Source organism: Bos taurus, chromosome 25 (genome assembly GCF_002263795.3).
Source record: "Bos taurus isolate L1 Dominette 01449 registration number 42190680 breed Hereford chromosome 25, ARS-UCD2.0, whole genome shotgun sequence".
In the NCBI taxonomy this organism is placed as follows: Eukaryota; Metazoa; Chordata; class Mammalia; order Artiodactyla; family Bovidae; genus Bos; species Bos taurus.
This window is the reverse complement of record NC_037352.1, coordinates 33158742-33176462: the sequence shown is the minus strand read 5'-3', so window position 1 is coordinate 33176462 and position 17721 is coordinate 33158742. Positions and strand designations below refer to the sequence as shown.

The window sequence follows — 17721 nt, the reverse complement described above, 5'->3', positions numbered from 1 at the left end:
CGTCCCAGGTGGTCCAGCGACTAAGGCTGTGTTCCCAGTGCGGGGGGCCTGGGTTCCATCCCCGCGGTCAGGGATCCCCCAGGCCACAACCAAGAGTTCGCAGGTCGCAGCTAAAGAAGTGCCGCGTGCCACAAAGAAGATGGATGATCCGGCATGCTGCGACGTGGTGCAGCCAAAGAAATACTTAAAACAACCCCAAAACTCTGAGATCTGGAGAGAAGGCTGGGGACAAGAACCTCTTTCCAGATGTCTCATCAGACATGAGACAGTTCTTTCCATGAGAAGTTAATGCTGCAAGTTTGGAAATTAGAGGAAAAAAAACATCTAGAACACAGCTGTTGGCCGCCCGTCCCTTCACGCCCTGCAGCCCAGCCTCACCTGCGGGGAGGACGGCTCAGGCCTGAGCACAGGTGCGGCAGGGCTGTGGTGAGGCCCCAGCGGGAGGGGTCCTGCCCCGCCATCGAGTGTGGGAAGCTGGGGTGTCACAAAAAAATGGGCGCGGGCATCCCTTTGCTTCCCGAGGATCCCAAAGCTCCAGACAAAGAGTAAGACTGAGGAGGCAGGCAGTTCTCTCATGGTCAGCGTTTTCCCTGCAGGGGCCTGGGTTCAATCCTTGATCAGGGAACTAAGATCCTGCAAGCCATGCGGTGCAGCCAGAAAATTCATAATAAGATTGAGATGTGCTGAAGCATTTTGTAAAATTCCTGCTTGCAGTTTTTGAGGACCTGAATTTCCACCCCCCCTCTTAATCAAAACCCTAACCCAAAGAGCCAGTGACCTTGGAGACTTTCCTGTGACCATTCAGCAACGTGGTCTTGACGCGTGTCTAACCCCACCGAGGGATTGCTTCAGAACAATCTGGGAGTGGGGTGGTAGGGTTGCTGGGCGGGAATATAGAAAGAACAAGACGGGAACGTGTTGATAAAATTGTTAAGATGAGTTATGTGAAAGTTCACCATATCATTCTCTGTATTATCTATAATGATTATTTTCCATAATTTTTAAACATGGGGAAAAAAAACAGCATTTTGCCAACAAACAAAGCATTTCTACAAAATTCACTGGGAAATTCTAAAGCAACAGATACACCTGGCTACACAGAAAAGGTGACCTAGAGGGAGGTTGCTCTGGGTCTATCTGTACTGTGCTCCTCGGTGACTTTTTTCAATTTATTTATTTATTTTAAAAAACTTTCTGGCTGCCCCTCAAAGCATGCTGGATCTTAGCTCCCCGATCAGGGATCAAATCTGTGCCCCCTGCGGTGTAAGTGCAAAGTCTCCACCACTGGACCGGCAGAGAAGCCCTCCTGGGTGATTCTTGCCAAGCCCTTTATGAAGGGCTCAGGGCCCCGGGCTGTTCTGAGAGGCTGATAAGTTACAGCAAACTCTGCCTCACCCTGTGGGATTGTCGTTATGGCTTCTAGAAAAACTGAGATTAGCCTGTCCAATCTATTATCAGAACACCTCTCTACCTGCAGACGCTAGGGGTATATGTGGGAGATAGGAAGCTGGTTTTCCCTGTGGCCTGGCACTGCCACCTTTCTGCCACAAAACTGTAAGGTTTTATTAGCAAAATGCCAACACAAGCACAGACCGGGGGCCATGTCCTAGAGGGTCTCTTCCCACCCTCTCACCCCATCGTGAGTCTGAGGCTGAGTCTGAACACTCCACGAGCAGGGAGATGTGCTGGAAGCAAGGTGAAGACCAGGAAGATGCGCTCCAGGGTCGGTCCAGGGCATCACTTTTTCCAAACCAAAGGCTGTGACTCTCAGCAGTAAGGACTCTCGTAACCCAGCAAGAGAGGCTTCTGCTCTAACTGGCCACTGGGGCCATTGTCTTCTGACACAGCCTGGCCAGGAGCCCTGCCATCTGCAGAAGGGAGTTCACACCTTCTGCTATTTTCATATGCGTGTATCCAATTTCCTGGGGGGGGAAAAAATCCAACTTAAATCTGGTTAATAAGTGAGGGAAGAGTCTTAATTCTTAAAACCTGAACATCTGAACCAAAGGTTTGCTCAAAATTGATGCAGGGAACTCAAACTCCAGCTGGAAAATGAACTCTGAAAAGTTCATCTTGTTTCCTAAAAAGAATACTGATAGTTCTTTAATGGGTGCATGCGTGCTCAGTCGCTCAGTCATTTCTGACTCTTTGCAACTCTATGGACTGTGGCCGCCAGCCAGGCTCTTTTGTCCATGGGATTATCTAGGCAAGAGTACTGGAATGGGTTGCCATTTACTCCTCCAGGAGATCTTCCCTACCCAGGGATCAAATCTGTGTCTCCTGCATTGACAGACAGATTCTTTACTACTGAGTCACCTGGGAAGCTCTTTGACGGGTGCCACTAAGAAAATGAAAAAAAAAAAAAAGCCAGACTGCATTTGTCAACAGAATTCACCCAAGAGGTTGAATTTTACTCTTATTTAAATTACATCTCAATTAATCTCACTTATATGACAAGTAAATAAATACCTCTCTCATGAACACAGCCATCCCAGGGAACATCAGGTCACTGCCTGGCAGGATTGGCGTAAACAAGCCCCTAGCCCCCGGGACAACCGGCCATTGACTGAGCATCTTCCAGGCGCCTGGCCTGTGAGTGAAACAGCCTCAGCGTGGCCCACATTCCTGGGGAAAGAGGCATTGCTCTACTCTCACTGACCTTGATAAACTCCAGTTTCAAGTATTCTGCCATCTGGAAGGTTTTACACACTCGAAAAATGTTGCCGATGATGTCTTCTGGGGAATAGCCAAGATGCCACAGGTGAGCAAGGATCTGGACAAAAGAAAAGACACGGAGGCTGTGCAACTGCGGACGACAAGGATACGGCGGGTGCGGCTCAACCCAAACCAGGGTCGGTCCGTCACACGGCTGGGAGTGGGCAGACCACCCGAGACAGCACAGGCGCTTCTGGGAATCGGCCCCACGGGGCAACCCGGCTCAAGGTCCATGCCCTTTAGGTCTTGGAGGGTGGGGGTGATCCATGTTCCCAGCAGGCAGACAGAACACTGCAAATGTTCTCGACTATACTGCAAGACGAGTCCACCACTGTGCCCTGAAATGTCTTAATCCAAGGCTCTTTTATTTTTTCTTTCCTGTGTTTACTATTTTTTAAATTGCAGGACAGTTGCTTTACCGTATTCTGTTGGTTTCTGCCATACAACTCTGAGAATCAGCCATAAGTATACATACGTCCCCTCCCTCCAAGGCTCTTAAAACGCCTTATTAATCATCCCAGTAAGCACCCTGGAGTGACTGCTGTGCTGAGTTGTCACTTGTGACACACACTCACGGCACAATTAGGCCTGAACAAATCCTGACCAGGGCAGAGATGACGACAGAGGTCACAGCCTCCTGCCTTCTCAACCCCAGGCCCCAGTTCCAACCCCAACCCCATCCCACCCAGTAGCAGGGTCTGGAGTCAGTTTCCTTGGCTCCCTGGGGTGCATTCAGGGGCTGGGGAAGCTCTGCGCCCATAAATCTGACGGCTCCCTTCAGTGCCTGGGAGTCTGCCTCAGTCTCCCAGCCTTGTGCTCCAGTTTCATGAGGTCTGCGTGTGTGTGTGCTTAGTCACTCAGTAGTGTCCAACTCTGTGACCACATGGACTGTAGCCCGCCAGGCTCCTTTGTCCCTGGGGATTCTCCACGCAAGAATGCTGGAGTGGGTTGCCACTTCCTCCTCCAGGGGAATCTTCCCAACCCAGGGATAGAACCCACGTCTCCTGCGATGGCAGGTGAATTTTTGACCACTGAGGTCTAACCTTGTCCTAAATCCAGTCAATTTCTATCTTGGTTTGGTGGCAGTAGGAAGAAGGAACCCGGCTGCCATCAGACCAATGGCCTCAGATCACACCACGGCCCCCATGTGGACTCGAGGGCCACAGGAACCTCAATGATGACCTCTGAAATCGGCTCACAGGACCCGGCCTGGGTCCCTGGATGTCCATTCCCAGGCTCTTCACAGCTCCCCTCCACTGAGAGAAAGATGGCTTCTCCACAAAGCAAGGAATTGGGGACTTCCCTGGTGGTTCAGTGCTAAGAATCCACCTTGCAATGCAAAGGATGTGGGTTTGACCCTTGGTCAAGGAACTAAGATCCCACATACCTTGGAGCAACTAAGCCTGTGTGTCACAACTAAGACCCTATGCAGCCAAATAAACAAATATTAAAAAGAAAAAAATAGGCAAGGAGTTGGGCTGTTCTTTCCTCATGTCCTTGGTGGACAAATCCCTCTTATAGAAAATCTAATTAGAGTAGAAACGCATGATGCTGACTTCCAAGTTGATTACTTTTAAGCTATGTGATTACAGTAAGGAGTCTAGCTTCTGAGCCAGATTTCTCAACTGTAGAGGGTACCCAACTCTTAGCATCCGTTAGGATCGGTTAGAGGATGCTCAACTCCTAGCACCAGTTTAGAATGAGATGGAGTAAAGTGCCCAGCCCAGGGAGCACCCCCTCTGCCCTTCTCAAGGAGCCAGAGGTTTCCCCCGAGTCAAGAAAGGGCGAGACCAACCTTGTAGGCCTCGTCGATGTCGGCGCTCACACAATGCTGGATCATCTCCTTTACCAGCAAGGGGTGGGGCTCATCACAGACCTGCCCAAACCAGAAAGAGATGGCCCATCAGGGGTGGACAGGGCCCATCCAAGGGGGAGCCCTGCTAGATCCATGTCTGGGCACCCTAGGTAACCAAGGTCTTCATTTGCTGTCTGCGTGTCTCCAGCAAGCAGAACCAGGTGTGGGACTGTCTCTCTCGCAACCCAAGTGAAAGCTGAGCAGTTCCAGCGGCCCTGGCAGGTAAATGCTGCCCTGTCGACTGTGATGGCCACGCCGGCTCTTACCTTGAACACATTCTCACTGTTGATGAAGCCAAATCCCGAGTAAGTAGACTGCAAGTTGTTCAACGCCTGCCGAGGAGCAGAAACACGGCCAGGGAGATTATTCCGTCTCTGCCGGCCGCACCCCCTCCTCTTGGGAGTCCGCGTTTAACCCGTTCCTTGCAGGCCCACTCCCCTGAGGCCCGAGGCAACCCCACCACCAGGGTGTCGGGTCAACATCCCCTGGTTTGGCTATGTTCATCCCCATGCAGCAGTCGCCTCCTTCTCCCTATAAAGCGAGGGGTGTGGCCAGTCCGGGAAGCCAGGGCGGCAGCCGCACGCACCTGCCTCATATCGCCCTGGGCGGTGAAGATGATGGCTTCCAGGCCATCGTCCGTGTACTGGACCTTCTCCTTCTCGATGACGCTCAGGAGCCTGGCAAGAATCTGCATGTCGGTCAGCTTCGTGTAGCGGAGGACGGCGCACCGGGACTGAATGGGCTCTGGACCGGCGGGAAGAGAGTCAGGCTCCGGGGCAACGCACAGCCGGACCCTGTCAGTCCTTTAGTTACGGGGAATGAGCCGCACGATGCCCGTGGCCCAGCCACGTGGGCAGCACTCCCCCCCTACCCAGCAGGTGCTTAAGGGGAACCCAGCCATCAGGGCTCGACTTCAATCATCAACCAATAAAGGCCCCAGCCTGCACTGCCTGGGCTGAGCTTGGCTGACCTTTCCCAGAAGCGGAAAAGATCTTCGAGGATAGAGACACGCGTGCACCACAGCCCACAAGAGGGTCACTGCCGGCCCAGCTGGGATCCGGAACCACCGTGTACCCTGTGTGTGTGGGCCCTCCTGGGCAGGTCACCACCCAGCCAGGCGAGGGTGAGAATGGGGCACCTGCCTGGCTTCTTTAAGCTTCCCTGGGAGACTCAGACGCATGTGAAAACCACCATGCGGACGAATGCGGAATTCTGGGAGCTGTCCCTGAACACTGTTCAGACTGTGACAATGGCGACTGCATGATCGCCAAGCCCCGGGTGGGTTTCTCTCTCTGATCCATCCTGTTCTGCTGCCCCACTGGCTTTCCTCAAAATGTTCTGGCCTGCCCAGGCAAACCCTTTGACCACCCCGAGGTCACAGTACAGTCCACCTCTGACCCTCGTACGTAAAATCTTCCACAAACCTCACCCGTCTCCACTCTCCAAACCTCCCCATCTGGTACCACACCTTCTCTTCTGCTGCTAAAGAGCCCATGTGAGCGCCACGAGGACCCCGAGCCATGCACAGCTGACCCTCACCTATGATTTTATCTGAAGCGTTACAAGCGAGAGCAAAGCGGGTCGTCTTGGAGTAGATTTCCATGGTCCTCCTCAAGGCTTGCTGGGCTCCATCAGTCATGCTGAGAAGAAGAACACAAGGGGAGGTCTGCAGCTGAGACCCAGATCCCCTCCAAAGGACCCTGGGAAGCCAGCTCTCCTAACTGAGCATGCTCAGTCTCCCTCCGGGACCCTGTGTGGGTCTCACGCCCGCTGGTTGTACACAGACAGAGCACAGGCTGCCTGGGACCGCCCTGAAGCTCCTTCATCCGCTCGTGTGGGGACTTTGGGGCTAATTATCTGAGTCTCAGTGTCATCGCCCATAAGAAGACAATGCTACTGCCCACCTCAGAGTGTTGGTATGACAAACAAGACAATAACACACAGAGTGTTCAGCAGAGAACCTGCCAAGATGCAAACGGAGACATGTAAGTGCTGGATAGATGTTACTGCTATAAAAGCGTTACAGTAAAATGGCTAATGTTATGGAAAATGGCTAAGATGCAGCCCCAGGATGGAACAGAAAACAGCAATTAAAAACTATGCTGACAACAAGATTATAACCACATGGAACTCTACTTTTTATAAGAAAAAGCCAGGATATAAAAATTATACTATTATCATCCCAATTATATAAAAACGCATAGTGTAGAAAAACTGTCGATGAAATGAAGCAAGATTGTACTCATATCTTCTAAAATTTCTTCAAAGAACACGAACTCTGTTATTTTTCTAAATGTCACTTGACAGTTTTTCATTTATCCTGGTAATGCGTGCACAACACTGTGACTACCCTCAATGCTCAATGTCACTGAAAGTCAAAGTCGCATCAGTCTCTCTGCGACCCCATGGACACACAGTCCATGAAATTCTCCAGGCCAGAATACTGGGGTGGGTAGCCCATCCCTTCTCCAGGGGATCTTCCCACCCCAGGGATCGAACCAGGGTATCCTGTACTGCAGACGGATTCTTTACCAATTGATCCATCAGGGAAGCCCACTCAGTGTCACTAATGGTATACTTTAAAGGACTGGAAATGGTAACTTTTCTGTTAGGTGTATTCCACCACGATTTTAAAAAAAAATCATTTAAATTACGCATGTCAGTGATGCAGGAACAAACAAATGAACTGTCTTGGATGTTTGTAAGTTACTTAATTAAGATCAGGTTTAAGGCTCAGGCCCCTGTGGACTCACGTTTCAAGATGTGATGAGCAAATCCACCACAGAAGTGCAAAGACATGAGCTTTTCCTCCTAAGTTAGCAAATCCAGGCAGGAGACTTGGGGATCAAGGTGACGGGTGCTCGGCGAGGCCCCCTACCTGTCTGCCTCATCCAGGATGATGATCTTGTGCCGTCCTTTGGGCAGGGTGACTTTCTGCTGGGCAAACATTTTGATTTTGTTCCTCACAACATCGATGCCTCTGGAACGATGAGCCACAGGTTATTGTCACTGAGACCAATTCAGTTACCTTTATGGGGGACTTTCAACCCTCAGAACACCACCATGGACCCAATTTTGTTTTTAAGCCTCTTTTTTGGGGCAACTCTCATTATTTATAAGGATTGACATTTCATTACTTTTATCCCTTCTTGGAGGTTTTCAGAAGAACAAAGGGAAAAAAAATTTACTTCTTTTTGAAAAACGGAATGAAACTCATTTTATCTTGCAATTATCATATGGGGGACCCACTGGACCCTTTTACAGTCTAAGATATATTTTGGGGGTCTCCATAGTCTTACACTCCCATACTGCACCTGGAAACATTTGCTATTTCATCATCCCAGTAACTGTTGCATCATTCAGTTCAGTTCAGTTCAGTCGCTCAGTCGTGTCCGACTCTTTGCGACCCCATGAATCGCAGCACGCCAGGCCTCCCTGTCCATCACCAACTCCCAGAGTTCACTGAGACTCATGTCCATCGAGTCAGTGATGCCATCCAGCCATCTCATCCTCTGTCGTCCCCTTCTCCTCCTGCCCCCAATCCCTCCCAGCATCAGAGTCTTTTCCAATGAGTCAACTCTTTGCATGAGGTGGCCAAAGTACTGGAGTTTCAGCTTTAGCATCACTCCTTCCAAAGAACACCCAGGGCTGATCTCCTTTAGAGTGGACTGGTTTCATCATTACTCATCAATAATTCCCAACTATGCCACAAAAGACTAAAATAATAAGAAAATGAAATGATGATGGAAGTGCTTAGAATACTGCAATATTGAGGGGGAAAAACTGTTACTAACTACTGCCCCATCCCTCAGTTTCTTATTGTTTTGTGAGGTTCTACATTATCTTTCTAGAAGATACAAAAGTAGTTCCGATACACCACCTGAAAGCTCTCATTGACCACAGTGGAAAATTCAAAATTTTCCATTTTCTACCCATAATGCCACAGAGAAGTGGCAGAGGAAGATGTTTCATCATTATTAGACAAGTCAGAAAATGAAGCAGGGAAACAGGATTCTAGACTTTGATGATGAGGGTGAAATTGATCACATGGACAAAATTTCAGGGTTTAAGAGTCTTTGGATGCCAAAATCCCCCATGAATTTTCTCAAACTTGAGAATCGAGGAGTGGGACTTCCCTGGTGGTCCAGTGGCTAAGATGCCCGGCTGCCAATGCAGGGGCCTGGGTTCAGTCCCTGGTCGGGGAACGGGATCCCACGTGCCGTAACTAAAGATTTCATGTGCCACAACTGAGACTCGGTGCATCCAAATAAATTAATTAATTAAAAAAAAAGAATCAAGGAGTGAACATATTTCTAAGGACAAAACCTGAACATATTTTCATCCAGTTAGTCACTCAACAGGAAGGACTTAGCTCCCCAAGGTCTTGTAACAAGAACACAGACCATCCCGTTTTGCTAAAAGAGCATTTGACAGTATTCATTCATCTTTGATGAGGTTTGAACACCCACGTTTACATACAGTCTGTAAGCGATCAAAAGCTGAAGGCAGGTGTGTTTGACAAGGTGACTTGAAAGGAAATAGATGATAAAGGAACAAAAAAAAAACCCATGGTACTCATCACTCTATTAAATCTAAAATTACATATATTTGCAATTATGGGCTATCCTCTCTTCAACAAAATTAAGAGCCACCAAAGTTTTCAAAACTAGTGAGTTTGATGATATATGGGTGTGAAGAAAAGGAGGTAATGGTAAGCTTGAATCAATTCGTATCTGCTACCTGGAACTGGCATTTACAAAAGGCTCAACTGCAGGTGTGCTCCTGATGCCGGATGAACAGTGAGCTGCACTTAGAGCCTGTCTCAGGTCCATACACGTCATCCAAACCAGAAAACACTGCAGAGTGAAAAGCCACGTCCTCAAGGGGACAGCCAAAGGCAGGCTCTGCAGACATTTTATTCAACAGGTCCTCATTTCATAATCCTCAACTATCCCGTATCTAAACAGTAAATCGGGGAGACTTCCCTGGTGGTCTGGTGGTTAAGACTCAAGCTCCCAAGTAAACCAGGGAGGCTTCCCTGGTGGTCTGGTGGCTAAGGCTCAAGCTCCCAATGCAGGGGGCCTGGGTTTGATCCCTGGTCAGGGAACTACTGAAGACTGTGAAGTCAGGAGGAGAAGGGGATGACAGAGGATGAGGTGGCTGGATGGCATCACCGACTCAACGGACATGAGTTTGAGCAAGCTCCAGGAGATGGTAAAAGACAGGCGTGCTGCAATCCACGGGGTTGCAAAGATTCGGACATGACTGAGCGACTGAACAACAGGGAACTAGATCCCACATGCTGCAAGTAAAGTACCCTGCGTGCCGCCACGAAGACCCAGCACAGCCAAATAAATAAATATATTTTTTTAAATGGTTAAGATGGTTAACTTTTTTTTTTAAGATGGCAAGTTTCATGTAATGTGTATTTTAGCACAATTAAAACCAATTTTTAAAATCTCCCTTAAAAAAGAACTAAAGCAGTAAGTCAAGTGCCTATGATGTCACATCACCAAGCCAGCAATCCTGGTTCTCTTTTGTTGGAAAGATTAAAGGAAAACACAAAGCTGGCGAGATAAGCTCTACATGCTACAGAGATCTGAAAAATAGCTGTTTCTATGACAACCCAAAATGTACAACATGCGCTACCCTTCAGGCCTAACTTCCAAGGCGTACCTGTCGTTTGAGGCATTGAGCTCCAAAACCGCATCCTTGAGGGCCGGGCCCAGCAGGGCTCGTGCCAAACACAGGATGCTGGTGGTCTTGCCGGTTCCCGGGGGGCCCTAGCAATGAGGTCTCCAGTAAGTGCTTTGAGCCAACAGAATGAAGGTAACCAAACTCCCTCTTTACTGCTCACCACTGTACCCGCTCACCCCCTCTAGAACTGTCCTCACCCCAATCTGCAGCCAATCTCCACAGCAACCAGCCCGCAGGTTGGGAGGGAAACCTCTCCCATGGTCGAGGGGAGTGGTCTGGGCTCTGTGATCATGAGCCTCCTTGAGGAGGAAGCTCTGTGCACAAGAATGTACCTAAGAGGGGGGCGAAACCCAGACTCCAGGACGTGGCACAGGGCCAGGACCTGGTACTCACAGCGATAATGATGTTGGGCACGTTCCCTTCCCTTGCAAAGACCTGAGGGAAGAAACGCTTGTGAAAACTGGTTCACCTGCCAACTTGACCGGTCAGGGCCCCCCAGCCACACAAGCTTTCTCACTTCGGGGTCTCTGCACATGCCATTCCAGCCTCCTCTCCTTTCTCCACTCCCTGCCCTGCCAGGTCTGACTTCCAATCACTTAGCTTTGGTCACTTCTTCCACTTGGGGCTTAAGGCACTGTAATCAGGCTAACTCTTTCCTGAACTCCTCCCATGTACGCCCACGGCCCCTGGACTTCCCCTAACTGAGCGTTGATCACATGGCCTGTTGCCATTAACGCTGCCCTGGTGAGTCTGTGAGTCTCATACAGACTCGGCATCAGTTCTATTCTGCTCACCAGGATATAAACAGTTCCCAAAACCACATCGCATCTGGCCCAGAGAAGATACTCAAACATCTGCAGATGAATAAGTCTGTAAAATAAATACCTTGGTAGCCACTGACGTCTAAGCCCCAACGACAGCGGAGACCCCCTCTGTCATATCTCGAATAGCTGGGTTTCTAGACTCCACCTAAAGACCTCTCGGGCTGGAAATTCAAAGCTCGCTCTATGCCTGAACATTTCTGCTTGTCCTCTACACGTGTCACCCCGAAGCCTGTTGCCTTGTTAATTAGTTCCTTCAGGCAGGGCTGGCCAAGCTATGGTGGAAGGGAAGGTGGCGGGGCGGTGCGGGGGAGTGGGGATAACCCAATCTGGGGCCTATTTTTATAAGCCCCCTAGCTAAAAATGGTTTTCACATTTTTAAAGCCTTGTTTAAAAAATAAAGAATATTTGGACCTCCTTGGTGGTCCAGTGGTTAAGAATCTGGCTGCCAACGTAGCAGACATGGGTTCAATCCCTGCTCCAGGAAGATCCCACATGCCATGGGGCAACCAACCCGGTGAGCCACAACTGCTGAAACCGAGTGCCCTAGAGCCCCCGGTCTGCAGTAAGCGAGTAGCCCCCGCTCGCTGCAACTAGAAAAAAGGCCCAGCACAGCAGCACAGACCCAGCACAGTGAAAAATAAAGAAATAAAACAGTTTTTAAAAAACTTAAAAAAAAAAAAAAACAGAATATTCGACAAAGACTTTATATGGTTTCAAAGTCTAAAATACCTATTCACTGGCCTTTACAGAAAGTTTGCCACTGATGCTTCTGAAGAATACAAAACAATCTGGTAAATCCTCTCTAACAAGCCAGCCCTTCAAACATCTGAAGTTACCCACTCCAGCTCCTAAGTTTCTCTCCAAACTGAGTATCTCCTATTCCCTTAATTCTTCTAGATTCGTGGCTATCTTCCTCCAAATGCCTTGAGCTTATCAAAGCCACAGTAATGAGATGTTTAAGATCATCTTTCAGGGACTTCCTTGGTTAAGACTCCACGCTTCCAATGCAGGGTTTAGGAGTTCCATCCCTGGTTGGGGAGCTGAAATCCCACAGGCTGCATGGCACAGCCAAAAAATACAAACAAAAATCAATCACCTTAAAAACTCACTCACCTCCAGCCGGCTCACGGTGTCTTCATTCCCGACAATTTCATTCAACTTTACTGGTCTGTATTTTTCAACCCTGTTTTTAAGAAAATGCAGAAAGATGTTGACGAGGCTATTTTCACGCTACCCAAAAAGAAAGCACAAAAGGGCGATGCTGGGAGCTTTGTCAGAGATGATATACTTTCAGTAAATATATAGCAAATGGTTGCAGGTTTTAAAGAGGTGTTCGAGTGCTGTTTGAAAAGTCCAGTGCATGTGAATCGTGTACCAAAGGCTTCAAACCCGTCACAGCAGAGAAACACCTGTTGCTGCTGGAGGAGGGCCAGAGCCGGCCATCTGGAGCAACATGACGCTGTGGCATCATAGCCTTCCTGCCACAACAGAAGGCCAGTGCGTGTGGCACTGACATCACTTGCTCTGACAGACACCGAAGCAGCCGAGCCCCCGTCTCACCCCTCACCTGCCAGTGTCCTCAGAAGCATGCCAGGGGTCCAGCAGGGCCGGCTAGACAGAGACCACAGGCAGACTGGACAGGCTGGTGGCCTGAGGACAACACTTCTCTTTCTTAAAAAATTAATTTGCTTTTGGCTGTACCACGTGGCTTGTGGGATCTTAGTTCCCCGATCAGGGATCAAACTCTCATCCCCTGCACTGGAAGCTTAAGACTGCTGGACTGCCAGAGAATTCCTAATACTTCTCTCTTTTAATTAACAAGCAAGCTATGTGATGAGAGAAAAATTATTTTCTTCAGCTCTGAGAACAGAAATGGAAGTAGACTTGCTGGGATTTGACCATCAGGATTTCCTCTGTCCTTTACTATACTCCCTGATTTACTCTGAGCTGGTACCCACTCCAGGTACTGGTCTTGCCCCAAAAGCAGCAGGACGCAAAGAAGCTTGTTTGCCACATACTGCAGAAAATAAAGGGACAGCTCTCCTCCAAGGTCAGCAGATGAGAGCATGCTTGGTCCTACTCATTTATTCTTCACATACAGCCCTCCTCCAGGTACCAAGTGCCGTGGAAGGATTTAGAACTCTCAGGAGGAGAAAAGTAGAAGGTGCAGAGATGAACAAGACACGGTTCTTGCCATCAAGGGCTTTCCCACTAGAGGGGAGATACAGCTTAGCAAATTCTATGACAAAGCTAAGCTGTTTATATAAACCACGTGCTGCGGAAGCCCGGGGAAGGAAGAATTGTCACCTGGGGATGTCTGGAGCTGAAATTTGAGCTAGACTTTGAACAAGGCAAACATACTCCTCCTCAAGGGACTTCTCAGCTGGTTCCCCTGCCTGAAAGCTCTCTCTCTGCACGGCCAAATGGCTTACTCCCTAAATTCAGGTCTTTACTCAAATATCATCTCATCACAGGCCTTCCCTTACCTCCACAGCTATTTGCTCCACAGAGCCTGTCACCATCAAATATTGTTGCTGTTCAGTCTCTGAGTCAGATCTGACTCTGCAACCCCAAGCACTGCAGCACGCCAGGCTTCCCTGTCCTTCACTGTCTCCCGGCATTTGCTCAAACTCATGTCCACTGAGTGGGTGATACCATCCAACCATCACATCCAGTCGCCCCCTTCTCCTCTTGCCCTCAATCTTTCCCAGTATCAAATGTACTATATGTCTACTCGTTGATTTTTCACTTTGTTGTCTTTCTCTATCAAATGTGAGCTCTGTGGCAACACAGTTTGCTTTGCACACTGAAGTATCTTTAAGCATCTAAAATAGGATTGTGCCTGAAATTTATAAGGCAAACCACATACGTCATTTTACACTTTCTCGTAGCCACATTTAAAAAGGTAAAATTGGATGAGCTTAATTTTACTAACATAATTTAGAGAACCTAATACATTCAAAGTATTATCATTTTCAACATGTAATCAAAATTACTGAGATTAAAAAAAAAAAAGAAGTCCTTGAAATCCGGTGTATGCTGTACACTTAAAATCCATCTCAGTTCGGACTAGCATCATCTCCAGTGGCTGGGGGACGGCACGGTGCAGCGTATATATTCCAATAAGTTATACTGCCCTTTATTTAGATATCTGTTCTCACCCACAAGTGGGGTGGGCTGGAGGGATGGGAATACACAGCGGAGGCAGGCAGGAAAGCATTACGACGCCCAGTGGCGAGAACTGTGAGAGGTGCGCACAGGGAGCGGGACACCAGCAGAGAGCCTGCCCCACACCTGCGCCAGGGGCGGGTGACTCCCCACGTCACCATTTCCTCCCAGGTCCCCAGGATGTTGCTATTTAAAGTGAGCAAGCCGCGGAGAACAGGCCGGTGCCTTCTGCAACACCATCCCCGATTCCGAACCTGCGTCCGACACTTTCCGCTCTGTGATCATCAGAGTCCCAGCTGGCAGAGCGCCTGTGCAAGAGTGGGTGGTGGCAAGGGGTAGCTGTTTTCAGCGAGCACTGTGGTGATCAAAACGCCGCTTCCAGAGTCCAGGCTGGCCACTCTGCACCCCAGATGGGCTCAGCGACCCACAACTCTTGCCGCCTTCAAATAATAACCCACTGGACACGACCCCGGGACCTCCTGCTCTGCTCAGGTGAATGAACTCCCGCCTCTGCGCCACCCTGGGACACACGGCCCGCCGCTCGCCCACCCAGACGTCCAGGGGCCCCATCGTGGATGGCCTGGGTCCTCACCACGGCAGCTCGTAGTGGCCGGCGCTGCCGGGGGCCTTGCTGGGGCCTGGAGCAGCGTCCTGGGCCCCGCACTCGCCAGTACCACCACCGCTGTCCTGCGCCTCCATTCTCGCGCCGCCTTTTCCCGCCACCGGAGACCCCCGCCCGTGACGCCATCACGCAGTCCCCGCCCCTATTTCCGAAGGACGCTGGGCGCGAGCGGAAGCCGTGGGGCCGTCCCCCTCCGCGCCTGCGCAGAGGGACTGCCCGGGCTGGCACCCGTTGCTATTGGCCGCAGTTGCTAAGGGAGACCTGGCGTCCGGCCTCCTGACTAAGAGGAAGGCGAGACCCGACTGCGCGGCTTTTCGAGATCGCTGGTCGCTCCGGGAAGGGACGTTGGTTGGTTTTCGTCTTTGATTTGTCTGGGAGGCCCTCTCCGCGTGGCGCGTCGGGAAGCGCTGTGCTGAGATGGGGCCTCGCGCCGGGCAGGCCTGGAGGGGTAGGAGCATCCTGCCTGGTGCGGGTAGGAACCGGGGCCTCTGGACCTTCCGGCCAAACCCAGGACCCGACAGCGAACACGCACAGGGGCTGACGTCCTGCGGCCTTGGAAGGGGGAAGGCCGGAGCTGGGACGTGCCCTTGGCCAGTTTTCCCGACTGCCCAGAACTCCCCTAGCGGAACACCAGCTTCCATTGGGTGGGCTCCTGCACTCTGGAACTTGTTTACTATCAGGAAATTCTCACAATGCTACAACATGGGACATACTCTCATTGTGCCGGGAAGAAACTGTGCCTCGGTAAAATGTGACTTAATTTCATTCCAGAAGAATAGGTACTGCATATTTACAAGTGCTTTGAGCATTCTTTTGGGCTGGTTTTCTACCTGTTGAACTAATCTTTCCTCCCATAGCCTAATTGTCATAATAATGACAAATAATAAAAATAACGAGTAGTGACTCTGTTTGCTGTCCTCTATTATGCATTATATTTACTGTTATGTACTAGTCCCAAAGTGGGTGCTTACAGTATCCTCGTTTTACAAGAAACAGGCTTGAGAATGATTAATTTGTCCAGTATCATGAGATTGTACGTGGTGGAGCCAACCCACCATGTTGCCAAAAGAATTTGTATGAAATTCTGTTTTATTGCACTTCAGATCAGATCAGATCAGATCAGTCGCTCAGTCGTGTCCGACTCTTTGCAACTCCATGAATCGCAGCACGCCAGGCCTCCCTGTCCATCACCAACTCCCAGAGTTCACTCAGACTCACGTCCATCGAGTCAGTGATGCCATCCAGCCATCTCATCCTCTGTCGTCCCCTTCTCCTCTTGCCTCAATCCCTCCCAGCATCAGAGTCTTTTCCAATGAGTCAACTCTTCTCACGAGGTGGCCAAACTACTGGAGTTTCAGCTTTCCCATCATTCCTTCCAAAGAACACCCAGGGCTGATCTCCTTCAGAATGGACTGGTTGGATCTCCTTGCAGTCCAAGGGACTCTCAAGAGTCTTCTCTAACACCACAGTTCAAAAGCATCAATTCTCCGGTGCTCAGCCTTCTTCACAGTCCAACTCTCACATCCATACATCACCACAGGAAAAACCATACCCTTGACTAGATGAACCTTTGTTGGCAAAGTAATGTCTCTGCTTCTGAATATGCTATCTAGGTTGGTCGTAACTTTCCTTCCAAGGAGTAAGCGTCTTTTCATTTCATGGCTGCAGTTACCATCTGCAGTGATTTTGGAGCCCAGAAAAATAAAGTCTGACACTGTTTCCACTGTTTCCCCATCTATTTCCCATGAAGTGATGGGACCGGATGCCATGATCTTCGTTTTCTGAATGTTGAGCTTTAAGTCAACTTTTTCACTCTCCTCTTTCACTATCATCAAGAGGCTTTTTAGTTCCTCTTCACTTTCTGCCATAAGGGTGGTGTCATCTGCATATCTGAGGTTATTGATATTTCTCCTGGCAATCTTGATTCCAGCTTGTGTTTCTTCCAGTCCGGCGTTTCTCATGATGTACTCTGCATATAAGTTAAATAAACAGGGTGACAATATACAGCCTTGACGTACTCCTTTTCCTATTTGGAACCAGTCTGTTGTTCCATGTCCAATTCTAACTGTTGCTTCCTGCTACTGCTGCTAAGTCACTTCAGTTGTGTCCGACTCTGTGCGACCCCATAGACGGCAGCCCACCAGGCTCCCCTGTCCCTGGGATTCTCCAGGCAAGAACACTGGAGTGGGTTGCCATTTCCTTCTCCAATGCATGAAAGTGAAAAGTGAAAGTGAAGTTGCTCAGTCGTGTCTGACCCTCAGCGACCCCATGGACTGCAGCCTTCCAGGCTCCTCCGTCCATGGGATTTTCCAGGCAAGGATACTGGAGTGGGGTGCCATTGCCTTCTCCAGTTGCTTCCTGACCTACATACAAATTTCTCAAGAGGCAGATCAGGTGGTCTGGTATTCCCATCTCTTTCAGAATTTTCCACAGTTTATTGTGATCCACACAGTCAAAGGCTTTGGCATAGTCAATAAAGCAGAAATAGATGTTTTTCTGGAACTCTCTTGCTTTTTCCATGATCCAGCGGATGTTGGCAATTTGATCTCTGGTTCCTCTGCCTTTTCTAAAACCAGCTTGAACATCAGGAAGTTCATGGTTCACGTATTGCTGAAGCCTGGCTTGGAGAATTTTGAGCATTACTTTACTAGTGTGTGAGATGAGTGCAATTGTGTGGTAGTTTGAGCATTCTTTGGCATTGCCTCTGTTTGGGATTGGAATGAAAACTGACCTATTCCAGTCCTGTGGCCACTGCTGAGTTTTCCAACTTTGCTGGGATATTGAGTGCAGCACTTTCACAGCATCATCTTTCAGGATTTGGAATAACTCAACTGGAATTC

General features: G+C 49.4%; 1 protein-coding gene across 2 annotated transcripts; it reads right to left on the bottom strand.

Moving 5' to 3' along the window:
• Positions 1 to 922: 922 nt before the first annotated feature.
• RFC2 (replication factor C subunit 2) lies at positions 923 to 14963 on the bottom strand. 2 transcript variants are annotated; one of them, NM_001080903.1, is made up of 11 exons: positions 14852 to 14963; positions 12205 to 12274; positions 10661 to 10702; positions 10247 to 10353; positions 7449 to 7550; positions 6110 to 6210; positions 5157 to 5314; positions 4837 to 4902; positions 4511 to 4591; positions 2660 to 2773; positions 931 to 1922 (listed from the first exon to the last, which is right to left on the bottom strand). In NM_001080903.1, the coding sequence occupies exons 1-11, from the start codon at positions 14956 to 14958 to the stop codon at positions 1812 to 1814; spliced, it is 1059 nt and encodes a 352-aa protein (NP_001074372.1). In that variant the 5' UTR covers positions 14959 to 14963; the 3' UTR covers positions 931 to 1811. The 2 variants fall into 2 exon arrangements, with proteins under 2 accessions (XP_059737211.1, NP_001074372.1); XM_059881228.1 differs by lacking the exons at positions 10247 to 10353; positions 10661 to 10702; positions 14852 to 14963 and having other exon boundaries at positions 923 to 1922.
• Between the last annotated feature and the right edge of the window lie 2758 nt (positions 14964 to 17721).